This window comes from Clarias gariepinus, chromosome 8 (genome assembly GCF_024256425.1).
Source record: "Clarias gariepinus isolate MV-2021 ecotype Netherlands chromosome 8, CGAR_prim_01v2, whole genome shotgun sequence".
NCBI classification, from domain to species: Eukaryota; Metazoa; Chordata; class Actinopteri; order Siluriformes; family Clariidae; genus Clarias; species Clarias gariepinus.
Window position 1 is genome coordinate 21068833 of NC_071107.1, and position 12654 is coordinate 21081486.

At 35.9% G+C, this 12654-nt stretch overlaps 1 protein-coding gene across 1 annotated transcript; it reads right to left on the minus strand.

The window, feature by feature from the left end:
• alox5a (arachidonate 5-lipoxygenase a) lies at positions 1-10205 on the minus strand. Its single transcript, XM_053503018.1, has 14 exons — positions 9763-10205; positions 9059-9257; positions 8854-8935; positions 8413-8535; positions 5679-5785; positions 4332-4504; positions 4087-4233; positions 2828-3031; positions 2610-2696; positions 2282-2460; positions 2017-2138; positions 858-958; positions 545-715; positions 1-462 (listed from the first exon to the last, which is right to left on the minus strand). The coding sequence occupies exons 1-14, from the start codon at positions 9910-9912 to the stop codon at positions 283-285; spliced, it is 2025 nt and encodes a 674-aa protein (XP_053358993.1). The 5' UTR covers positions 9913-10205; the 3' UTR covers positions 1-282.
• Positions 10206-12654: the final 2449 nt, after the last annotated feature.

The following is a 12654-nucleotide window of genomic DNA, read 5'->3' on the forward strand; positions in this document are numbered from 1 at the left end:
AGTTGTTACCACAAAAGCCAAACATGTAGAAAAGAAGAAAATGTGAATAATTACTTACTCCAAACCACTAATCATATCACAGATCGATCATATCATTAAAAAAAGTGTATTATACATAAGGCAATATCATAATTCTATTACAGTATGTGTACTATGTACTGTAATATGTACGATAATCTAGTACTGTATATGTTCTTAAACTAAGAAATATCAGGCAACATTAACTTTATGGCATAATGGTGCAGAATTTTTTTTTTCTTCACCACCTCCAGGTATACAGACTTAGACAGCCACACTGTTTGGGATTCTGTCTGGAGACAGGTAGTAGTAGGGGAGTTTCTTTCCTTCGTTGCGATTTTTAATTAATTTTGAAAGCTCATCCAGTTTTTTCTGGAAATTCTCCATGGCTTTCTTCACCGTTTTTTCAATGAAGTGTTCATCAGGATACATGCCTAAGAACAACTAAAAAGAGGTCCACCAATCAGTGCTAGTAAAACTTCATTATACGGTAGCAGTGAATATGGCGAAGAGCTTGAGATCTAACCTCATTTTCCTGGAACTGACTAAGTGCCCACACTGCTCCGAGATGCCAGCAGGAGCGACCACGGTCAGGCAGACTAGTCACGATGAATGGTAGATCCACCTCACCCTTCTTTGTAGGCGGAGGCCTGCGCATAGTCGGGGGGGCGTTTGGGATCCATGAACACCAGTCAAACTGAAATCGTCATAACATTTGGTTAAGACATTTGCATTGCAATATTATAGTTACAGTATTATGTTGTTTATCATTTATAACCAGGCGTTTAATATATAATTGTGTTTAGTTTTTGATGATTCTTTATACAGAAAGATGCTACCTGTCCAAAGTTGATGGCAGCATGTTGTGCAGAAGTTGTGAAGATTATAACAGTCACGTATTCCACCAGCTGCTCTCGGTTTTTCAATGATTTTGGGAACTCTACAGACAATAACACATTGGTTTTAACCAAATGTCCTCAGACATAATTGCTCAATTCTTTCAAACTCACACAAGCACAGGAGGTTAACTTCTTCATTTTTAGATTTTTTTAGGATGAGTGGATGTGACTTGGAGGAAGTTCTTGCATGACGAATCTTAGGAAACATCTTTAGAAACTTCTTTTGAAAGCTCTCTGGCATCTGACATCATCACAGACAAGGTTAAATTAACTTGCAGATCAGACAACGTAACACCATATTTTATGATATTTAATGCTTCGTTTTTTGTAAATATGCATAGACATTTATATTTTAATCAAATAAAAAGAAACGCATTTGCTAAATATAATTTCAAGCCCTTTTATGTAGTGTCTGTAACTTTTTTTAATTAAAATATTTCAAAGATCCTAATTGTCATTTAGATGAAACTTGGCCAATTTAGATTTCATATGAAAAGACATACACATAAAAAGTGTATTATTTTAAAGTGCAAAATTGTTAGGATATTGCAATCATGGTTACAGACACTACAGATTATTTGCTTTTTTTTTGTTTTTACCTAAAAACAATTTAAGTAATAATTTTTACAGGTCATATGCTTCTAGAGGCTTACACCAAATTTAATATCAATACTCAAAGAAATATGAATAATCTGCATTTGTAATTATTATTAGTTGAAATTATTGTTTGAAAAATGGTCATTTTTGGGGCACCTATGACCTCATCCCTCCAAAACGGCTGAAGTTAGCAACTTAAAATTTTTAGGGAAGCATGATTGGTCACTTCCATGTTGCATAAACTTCGGAAGTAGCTTCTTTGGCACACACACATTTTCTGTATTAGATGTACAACATAAAAGAGATCCAAAACAATACTGTGTTTTGGCTGTATATGTATACTTTATACTGTTACCATCACACTCAGTATTTCGTGCTTATATGAATACAGCTGAATTTGTCCAGCTGAATAAAACAGGGTTATAAGACTTTTAAAGATTTTTATATTCTAGAACATGGCAACACAACACAGTAAAAAAAAAAAAAAAAAGCATTTTCTCACCACAAGAGTCAAAATCTTGCATTCCAAAGCTGCAAACGTCTTTGACGAACGCTTGTATCTCTTCATCCTCCAGCACTGTTTTGTCACTATCGTAGTATATGTGCATCACTTCTTCCACAAAACTATCAAAAGCCACAAAATATATTTGTCATATTAAATTTTATAAAAGATTTTATAGAAGAGTAAATTATTGAAGCATATTAATCGCTGCTGTTTGAAAAATTTAATAGATTTATATTTATATTTTGTGAAATTTCCTGATTACCTTTTGATTATCTCCCATACTCTGAGGCCATCATCTCGGTAGAAGTAGTAGGGAAGCTCCTCTATGCTGTCCATGCCTCGAGCCTTTATGGACTCAGGAAAGCACAAGGACTTATAGGTGAAAGTCTTCATAGCTTTTTGCACTAGCTCTGCATGTCCACCTCCACCTGTGCCATTAGCCTGCAGTATGCCACCACAAACACACACACATAAATAAACATATACTTTATTTTATTTTAATTACTCTACAGGCTCAGAAGAGGAATCAGTGGTCTTTGGTGTGGTGTAAAATTGTAGTAGAGGGGGAAAAAAGTGCAGGATAAAAATACCTTGTCAAAGAGTCCACATTCGCAGATAAGTTCCTCGCGAGCTTTCGTATTTATGGCAATTGTGAAACGAATGTGTGGCATAAGCAACTGGAAATTTAAAAAACATATGATTTAAAAAAAAATGTCTGACAGAACTTCTGCCTAATTTGTGCGCTCTTTATGCACAATGCAGGACGGCCTCAATAATGCAAAACATGCAAGGTGTAAAAATGACCCACCTTGTAGACCGGATGAACAGCTGGCAACTGTCGAAACATAGCAATGGCAAAAACCTCTGATATTAGATGGGTCTTCAGGAGGTGTGTCACTGTCTGGTGCACATGAAAGTCTGAAGATTTCACCCAGATCTTTGCCAGTAGCCAGTCATACTCATTATCAGTAGGCACAAAAATGGGGTTGTCTTCCCCTGGGATTTGATTCAGCTTTTAAAAAATATAGAAGAATGTTATGGCAATGTCATCACAGTCTGCAAATTAAATTATTATTGCTAAAATGAACACATCTTAAACTGAACTATGGTACAATTCTTACAATTTGGTTCATTAAAAGAAATAGCAGCCATAGAAAAGGCCACAAGAGTCTGGATTTTGTGGTTGTGGATGTGGTCTGGACATTTGATACTATATGATTAATATTACAGAATTTAGGGTGGGTGGATCAATCATGCGAATAAATCAGGGAAATGCTTCTGTATCATTATTTTTCACTTATTTATTAGCTATTCAATTATTAATCCTGGTTAGGGTTAATGCCTTTCAAGTGCCTGTTCTGGAAACAATGGATGCAAGATAAGAATACACGGTACTATTCACAAAGCAACCTCACGCAGACCTTAGGTTTACAATTTAGAGTGTATAAACCACCCATTGAACTATTTTTAGATGTAGGTGGGAGCCAAAGTAAAATCCATACCTAAAACCCACTCACTCACTCACTCACTCAGTCTATACCACTTTATCCTGTGTACAGGGTTGGGGACAGCCTGGAGCCTATCCCAAGAGACTTTGGGGTACACCATGGATGGGGTGCCAATCGATGGCAGAGCACACACACTAACACATTTAAACACTACAGGCAATTTGTGAAACCCAAACAGCTTATTTTGCAGGTTTTTGAACTGTGTGAGGAAAGCCAAATACCCAGAGGAAACCCACAAAATACAAAAAGAACATGCAAACTCCAAGCACACACACCCGAGGCAGGAATTGAAACCAGACCCAACAGTGCTAACCAATAAGACACCATGCCACTATACTCAAACATGTAAAATAAAAAATGTCAGTAGTCTGTTGCTGAAGTCTTTTTTCATCTTAGTTGCTTTCGTACAATTAATCAACAGCAGGTAATTACATATTGACATTTTTTATTATTATTGACTTTTTCTTGCATCTAAAAGGGCATCTAGGATAAAACCTGTGCCAAATGGTTGTTCACAGCAATAAGATTAGGAGGTTCTATAGAAAGTATATATTTATACCTGGATGGCAATTGGCAAAATTTTGTTCTCACTGTTCTTGTGCAGCAAGCAAATAGGTGCAGCTAAATACTGCAGGGTACAAGGATCTGTAGCATTAGGAGTAATGTCTTCCATTATCTCATAATCTGCAATGAACAGGTTTCCTGCCTGCAAACCAAAAAAGGTACAATTGCAAATTTACAGTAGGTTGGATCACAGTTCAGGGAACGTGTCACAGTTCAGTGAATGTGTCAAAAGATAGTTACCTTAAGCTCATTTTCCAAAGTCAGGTCTTTTTCAAAGCAGTCTTTCACCATTTCCTGTGTAACTGGAAACTTATCTGGTATTTTTGTACACTTCTGAATCATGACCGGATTACAGCCATTTAAGAACTGATATCCAAACATAAAGTCTTCCTTCCAGTGTTGCATCACATACTCTGTCCAAAAACAACATGATTAAAGTCATATGTCATGTGTCATGTTTGTGCTACAAATCACTTTTGCTATGTATGAACCTTGGATCGTGAGTAACTTGGTCTGCGAGTGTTTTGCAAGACGAGCAAAATTGTAAAATAAATTTTAACCTCATAAACATGCAAACAAGGTCTTGACATATGAGTAGTACGTATGCGCTTTGCCTGCCAAGTGTCACATGATCAGAACTGAGCCAAGGGCTCTCTTGCGCTGCGGGATTATGGGTAATCAGTGTTGGGGGACATTACTTTTTACAGTAACTAATTACATCACAAAATTACTGTCATTAAAAAGTAATCAGTTACATTACAGCATTACTTTATGATAAAAGTAACTAGTTAGAGTACTTCTCCATTGCAGAAAATTAAAACTTCTTTGTGATTCCTCATGCAGGTTGTTTTAGTCAAGACCTTTATAATTATTCTAGCGTGATCACTCAATGAGGTTTGGCCCATAATCTGTTACCTACTAATTACCTAACACTGTGCGTGTGTGCGCGTGCGTCACTTGTATAGTCAACATCCGTACTGTTTGCTATAACATTTTGACCATTTGTGTGTGTTCTAAAGCATTTTCTATTTTGTGTCCAAGTGTAGTGACTGTTCTTTAGTAACTGTACTCCAACAACGGCCACCATGAAGAAAAAGGTTAAAAAGGCTGTAGCAGTGAAGGAGATCAATCTGTTGAACGACTATGTAATGTCACATTTCTGAGAAATTCCCAGGAGGCAAAAAGGAGGCAAAAGTAAGTGTCATTAGGGAGGTTTCCCAACAGAGCAGTGTTCCCGTTAGTGTGTGTGTGAAAGTCATCCTACACAGTAGCCACCTCCCTCCTCCTCTCCTCTCATCTTACTTCAGCCATGATTCTTTTTTAGAGGTAAATTGCTAAGTAATTTGTTTTATTTTTACCTTATATTTTGTATTAATAATTTTTTATGAATGTTTTTGGGTTGTTGTAATCGTCAGAGTCCTAGTATTTCTTATAGGAGAAAATCGCTTTGATATATAAGTGCTTTGATATACACCCATGCTTCCAGGACGAATTATGCCCGCAATCCAAGGTTTATCTGTACTATGTATTATGTCATGTTTTAATATCGGATGATACACAAAAGTGTAAATAGTCTGTCAAAATAACCTGATATTGTGTTGTTGATCCTCATAAATATCCGCTCGAAATCTGCAAAATCTCCCCAAGAGGACTGGAACATGTGCATAAACTGGTTAACACACAGGTTCTCGATCCTAAAAGAAAAAAGGAAGCTGGTTGATGTTGCTGCATATATCTATGAGGCGCCGTATAGGGCTTAAATCAAACTTCACTCATGCACACACATATGAAACACTTGCATACACATATATGAAACACTCACACATACATATATACTACTAACTGTTCAAACAACTACATATGAAACACTTGCATACACATATATGAAACACTCACACATACATATATACTACTAACTGCTCAAACTACATATGAAATGCGCGCGCACATACATACATACTTTCCGCGCATATACATACATACTTTCCGCGCATATACATACATACTTTCCGCGCATATACATACATACTTTCCGCGCACATACATACTTACTTTCCGCGCATATACATACATACTTTCCGCGCATATACATACATACTTTCCGCGCATATACATACATACTTTCCGCGCATATACATACTTACTTTCCGCGCATATACATACATACTTTCCGCGCACATACATACTTACTTTCCGCGCATATACATACATACTTTCCGCGCACACGCACGCACACACACACACATACATACTTTCTGTGCACGCGCACAAAGCCAACTGTAGCGGTGTAGGGAACGAGTGAACAACGGATCTTTAGTTTAGCGGAAAAGGGAATGGATAATTTCCTATAAGTCATTACATATCGCTGGAGTGTGAAAAAATTTTACTCGAAAAAGAATTTATATTTTTATTATAATTATTATCGAGGCGAGGACATCATATAAATAGGACACAATAATTTACATTTTGATTTAATAAAGAAACCATTCGTATTATATAGGCTAGTAATCTGTAAAAATAAATAAATAAATAAATAATAAGTTTTATATTTTTTTATGGTATCAGTTTTTGTTTCAATAAATAATCTATATTTAATGTCCGTAGCGTGAAATTTCCACAGCAGCAGCGACAGGTATCCGAGGTGCTTGTGTTACCATGGTAACGCAAGGAGGAAGTGACGTTGCATGGTGTTCTGAATGGTGGAATTTTGTAGAGTGAAGTTCCCTTTTCAGACATTTCCTGCGCAGGGAGTAGAGTGTAGGGAGTAGTCATTTCAATGTATATGAACTTTATTCTCCCTGATTAGTAATAGCGTTTCTTAAATAGACCGTTAATGGACAGTTTAGAAGACAACGAGTGATTTATTTATCACCACAAAAGTGGGTGATATGGGGGGTCGGAACAATGTTTGTCCCGTGGGATTCCGATGAGTTATTGTTCATATTAGCGAAGGCGAGGAAACACATTTCACAAAACAGTATTTCTTTCTGTTGTAGGATCCGACATATTAGCCACAGATTCCGTGCTTCAATTTTCTTTTTGCAAATCATCACCTGCGTTTTCTGCCGCTGAAATATTCAGACATTATGTGGATAGTTCTGAATATGCCATGTGATTGAGCAGTGATGATACAAACCAGTACTACCATTCAGGGAGAATGAAGCGACAAGTCCGTCTACACTGAAATGCCTTCCTTTTACACTGAAATGCCTTCCGGTTACACTGAAATGCCTTCCGGTTCGCCTCATAGGTGAATGTGCGCGCGCATTTCATATGTAGTTGTTTGAGCAGTTAGTAGTATATATGTATGTGTGAGTGTTTTATATATGTGTATGCAAGTGTTTCATATGTGTGTGCATGAGTAAAGTTTGATTTAAGCCCTATACGGCGCCTCATAGATATCACTAACACCGAAATTAATATCAATGATCGAGAAAAAAACATCCTGTTTACAAAAATCATGTTTGTTTAGTTTTCTGTTTTTTTAAGTATGATGTGAAGGTAAATTGTGGTCACTTTAAAAAAAAAGAGAGATTCCGGGATGTTAAATAGTATAAAAAATAAATAATTCAAGAATTTGTGACATGTACCTTATAGCACATTTGGATTTTTTTGCATATACCAGTTTGGAAGAACAGACCACTCAGAGCACAGGGTCACCCTGGATACAGCGCCCCTCGAGCAGATAGTGTTAAGAGCCTTGCTTAAAGGCCCAACAGTAGCAACTTGGTTGGTTGGTGCTGGAGCTTGAACCAGAGACCTTCCGATCAGTAAGCTAGTAAACCACAGCCTTAACTGATTGGCTCAAATCATTGTGCATTAATCTTAACGACCGAATCATCACATAACCTCTTTGTGGGAGTCTAGCTGCATGCTAGAGTCTTCAAGAGTAAATGATTGATATTTGCAAATGCATATCCACTTGTTATTGCACTATATATTATGAACTTGCTCTTATGCACAATTACGCTAATTACTTGTTTTACACTAAAACAATAAAACTTGATAATAACTGAATAATGTCAGATTTTAAAAAGGATTATATATATTTTTAAGATCCTTTAGTTGAGAATTGGAAATCTTTCCGGTTCTAGACCTGGCGGTCTCATTGTTAGAGAATATTGTGTAAAAATAAAAGCGTACAGAAGGCATAGTCCTGGCAACACCTATTGTCTAAAGTTCTGTACATGTTCAGTAACCAGGCTGCAAACATTCCATGCAAATGTTATTTAGAAGAGTACAATGGCTGTTTGTTGGAGAATCCTAAAATGGTATACAAGCATGTGACAGTTATGACTGTGAATTATACCATGGAACTCACGCTTTAGTGTAGTTGAGGGCAAAATCGACACCTTTTTCACTGTCAAATTGGATGTCTCGTGGTAGTTCTTTATGTGTTTTTGCATCAATGCTCATGGGAAAGCCAGGATGCCATTCCTTCCATCTACAATAAGAAGTATTAACAATTATATCTGCACTTCAGCAATTACAGAATAAATCTTTAAAAAAGGCCATTTTTTTTAGTGCACATAACAGATAAGAAATGATCGAAATATATACTTTGTTAAATTTATATTGATCATTCAACAGTTACATATACTGGTTTGTTTAATATATATACAAACACCATAATTTTTAATTATTCATTTTAAAGAGATAAAAGCAACACTTTTTTCATAAAGAAAAAAACTATTTTTCTTAAAATATTTGTTTTCAATGTAAATGTAAATGTAATAGTTTTAAATCTTAATCTTTAATTAACCTGTAAATCTTCTGTCTGTTTTCCAGTTCCTTACGTCTGTGTTGTTTTGCAACCCGGCTTTTGTCATGCTGAGGCAAACGAGCTGCAAACCACCCATGGAGAAAGTACACAACACTTATTTTGTCTAACTTTATCAGGACAACTATTTAGGGCAGTTAAATCATAGAACTTCATTACACCACAAGATACGACAAAAAGATCCCACCTCTGCCATCTCGAAGGATCAGCTCTTTATCGTCCACTACCCAGCGGAAACAGGGGAACTCAATGTAATCTCCAATGGGTGTCTTCACCGTAATATATTTACAATACCAGTCGTCATGCATCCAGTACTTTTTCTTCTCAATCTTCACGAGCTCTATGTCTCCGAGGTTCTCTGCCACTTTGATGTCATATGAGTCCACCTGGGATTAGATAAACTGAAAGTCAACTAACCAATTACAAGATGGGAAACATCTCATGCTTTCTCTTTTTTTCCCACCATCATAAGATCTCTTAATCGACAGGGTAAACTAAACACACACTAAACTAAACAAGATCATTCTTGTGATATAAGCACGGTCAGATTGTAATTTGAAAAAATGTAAACGGAGAAGTGTAGCTCAGGGAAGCTTTTAACTTTTTTTCTTACATTTTCATTCTTCTAACTTTGTCATTCATCTTAAAATCTTTTTATGTCTGCTTTTTAACCCTTATTTACTGCATCTATTTTGCATTAATATGTCTATTTTCATGTCGCTTTTAGAAATGCTATGTCTTTAAGTATTTTTCTTATTCAGTTCAGTCATTTTATTTATACTATTACCAATCTGCACATTACTTTTAATGCAGATTGGTACTGGAACTATTACCTTCTTTTTTCATGCAATCACAGAAAACACTTTTAAAAACTGATCATAGACATCTTACCGCTCCTCGTTCAAAGTCATTATACAGTGGTTTATCCAGGAGTGTTTTCTCACTGCAGCTCTCTGCCCCCACCAGGGTCAGATAGATGTAGTCGTCAGTGCCGGCGAACCACTGGGAGCCCGTGGCAACAGTAACGGTGTATGAAGGCATCCTGTTAACATGCGTCGACAAGGTCCTCTGTCTCTATAATGAACCCTCTGCAGACTTTCACTGATAGCATTTCCCCTTTTCTACTTCACTCAAACAAAACTGTGCACGCACACACACTCAAAAATATGTCGCTGATCTACTGAGATAAGATATGCAAATGCTTAAAGGCCACAACTCAGTGGACCATGTTCCACCCAGATATTTGGTCATCCGAAAACATGTCATCTATCAAAACACGTATCTGTAATTCATCTAGAAACCATATTGTGTGTAATAGGAGGCAGTCCAAGTCAAGATTAAGTCATTGCTTAATAATATACAAACACTAAAGCAGAGAGTCAGAATGATGAGTAATGAAAAATGTTTTAACTTCCATGAAAGTAGACTATATAAGTTGACTTTGCATTTTAGAATTGAAAACAAAACAGATCAGAGAGCTGAATCGAAACAGGTCCCAGAAGTCTTGAGATCCACACATAAGTAAGGCAGTGGAGATTCATAGATATCTTTTTGGACCAGACCACTTCCATTTTTTTTGAAAGAGTGTTGCATGTGCTTGCTTGCCACGTTTCCTGTTAAAGTCCACTGCAAACCTCGCAACAGCTTCCTGATCCTTCTGTTGTCAGATACATTCTTAAAGACCATCTGGAAAACAAATTACACAACATGATTTAGTCTTATAAATTTGGAAAGACATTAAATACAAAGTGTTCTTTTTCCCTATGTAGGGAGACTTTTGGGATCTTCTGTATATACATTTTATTTCTGATAGTCATTTCCCATGCTCCATGATGCTCGAATGTGTTAATGATAAACCATAAACAGTAATTTGTATACACTATATTTAACAGTCAAATAAGCCACTACTCCATGCAGTAGAAATATACAAAGCTAGAGAGGAAAATGCAAATAGGTGAGGAAAGAGGTGATGTACCTGAGGTGACAGCTTGATGAATGTCATGGCATTATAAATCTGCATGGAAATGGTTTGGTCAAACAAAACCTAATTTCACAAAAAACTTGAAAAGTCTTTTATGGCTGATTTATTGTTCCATTTTCTACCTGATCTGCAGTATAAGTTGGTATGGATAAAATAATGAATGATGAAATGAAAAAACTGAAGATAAATGAATGATTAAATGTATTGGCGATTACAGTGTACACTTCTAGAAGACTATTCCAATAATATTCCAATAAATAATAATTTATATCCTATAAAAATGACTTCTGAAAAAAAAAATTCCAGCCAAGTTCTTAGGCAGTTTGTGTGTAAAATAGCCAGCATTACTGCGGATTCCCTGTCAGAGAAAGCGAATCTTGCTTATTTCAACACACTAAGTGAGAAATTATACACCATATTTTCTATTTTAACATGATGAAGTGACAAATTTCACACATCACAGTAGATGAACATCACCACAACGTAGCTTAAGGATGTAGCAATGGGTTAAATGTTGGGGTAGTGAAAGAGAACAAATGTATGAAGACATCCTGCAGTGGGTTTACAGCAGTTTACTTCCTCGTAATGATATAATGCAACGCCTACATTTTTTTGGGTGTTGCTGTGGTCAGTTTGCTAAATTATTGTTTACTAAATAAAACTTAAATTACTTGCTAAATGAAGTTAAGTAATGAAACTGAAGTGCTTCTTGGATAATGTCGAACATATAAAATATATAGGTTGTCAATTGAATAGTTGGATTGTTTTCATGTCAAGTCAACAAAAGCAAAATAAATTGTAATTTTGAGTGTTTACACTCATGACGTCACACAAAAAAGGCTACTTCAAAGCTTTACATTTAAACTAGTGTGTCTACTATACATATTGCATCTTAGATCATTGTGCAACAATTGGGAAAACAATTACAATGTTAGAATGAGTTATTCTAGAGAAATAGTAGATAGCTGTAATTAATTTCTAATGCAATATTAATGGTCATATGAAACTGCAAATTTTTGCAAAGAAAATAGTGTTTTTTAAATTACAGTGCCTCTTAGCGGCTACGTAAAGCCAAAGAGCACACGATTATGAATAAGGTTATATTTACCTCACCAGTGTCATCAAGGCCTACAAAATCTAGTAGAGTCATACAAAGCATTTGTAGTCATCTATTACAATGAGTGTGCATTAACCTTGTGAAGTAGCACTTCAACAAGCATGTAGTGAATAAAAACAGACTTTTTTTTAAAAGACTTTTATTTCCCATGTTGAGTCTGCTTGAGAAACACCCAAGTAAAAGGTGATTATTATAAGTTGGACTAACAATGATTGTATATTAATGTATGTTTCTTTGTCTTACTGGTTCCTGGAGTTGACTAGTGGAAGTCAACTATATGTCCTCCTGAAGGGGTGGAGTTGGTCCATTAAGGATGTTTAGGCTTAAAATTCATTAGTGTGTAAATACTGGATGATTGTGATGAAATAATATAAATGACTAAAGTTGAAATTTGTTGAAAATACTTTGTATTTTAATAAAGTCTCTTTAATATGTAAAATGCTCATTTAATAACTTATGAGGGGTTACCATTGGCCAATTGGAAATGAAGGAGGAGTAGGAAGGGTAGATGTTGGACCAGTAGCCAACTGCATTTGATATTCTGTTACCTGTTGACTTGTATTGAGAACAGGTGCTTTTGTTAGCTTTTTTTTCCCCTTTTGGCTACCTGTATTTGTGAACCTTTTTGGAAAACCTGTGGCACAGTAAAAAAAAATGTTTCCTTCCTGTTGACCACTGTGTTTTT

Coding starts and splice junctions, on each gene's coding strand:
- alox5a (XM_053503018.1), bottom strand. CDS start 9,912: ATGCCTTCATACACCGTTACTGTTGCCACGGGCTCCCAGTGGTTCGCC. Junction 8,536..8,853: donor AACAGACAGAAGATTTACAG/GTTAATTAAAGA, acceptor TTCTTATTGTAG/ATGGAAGGAATGGCATCCTG. Junction 2,139..2,281: donor GTATGGGAGATAATCAAAAG/GTAATCAGGAAA, acceptor GGCTTTTGATAG/TTTTGTGGAAGAAGTGATGC.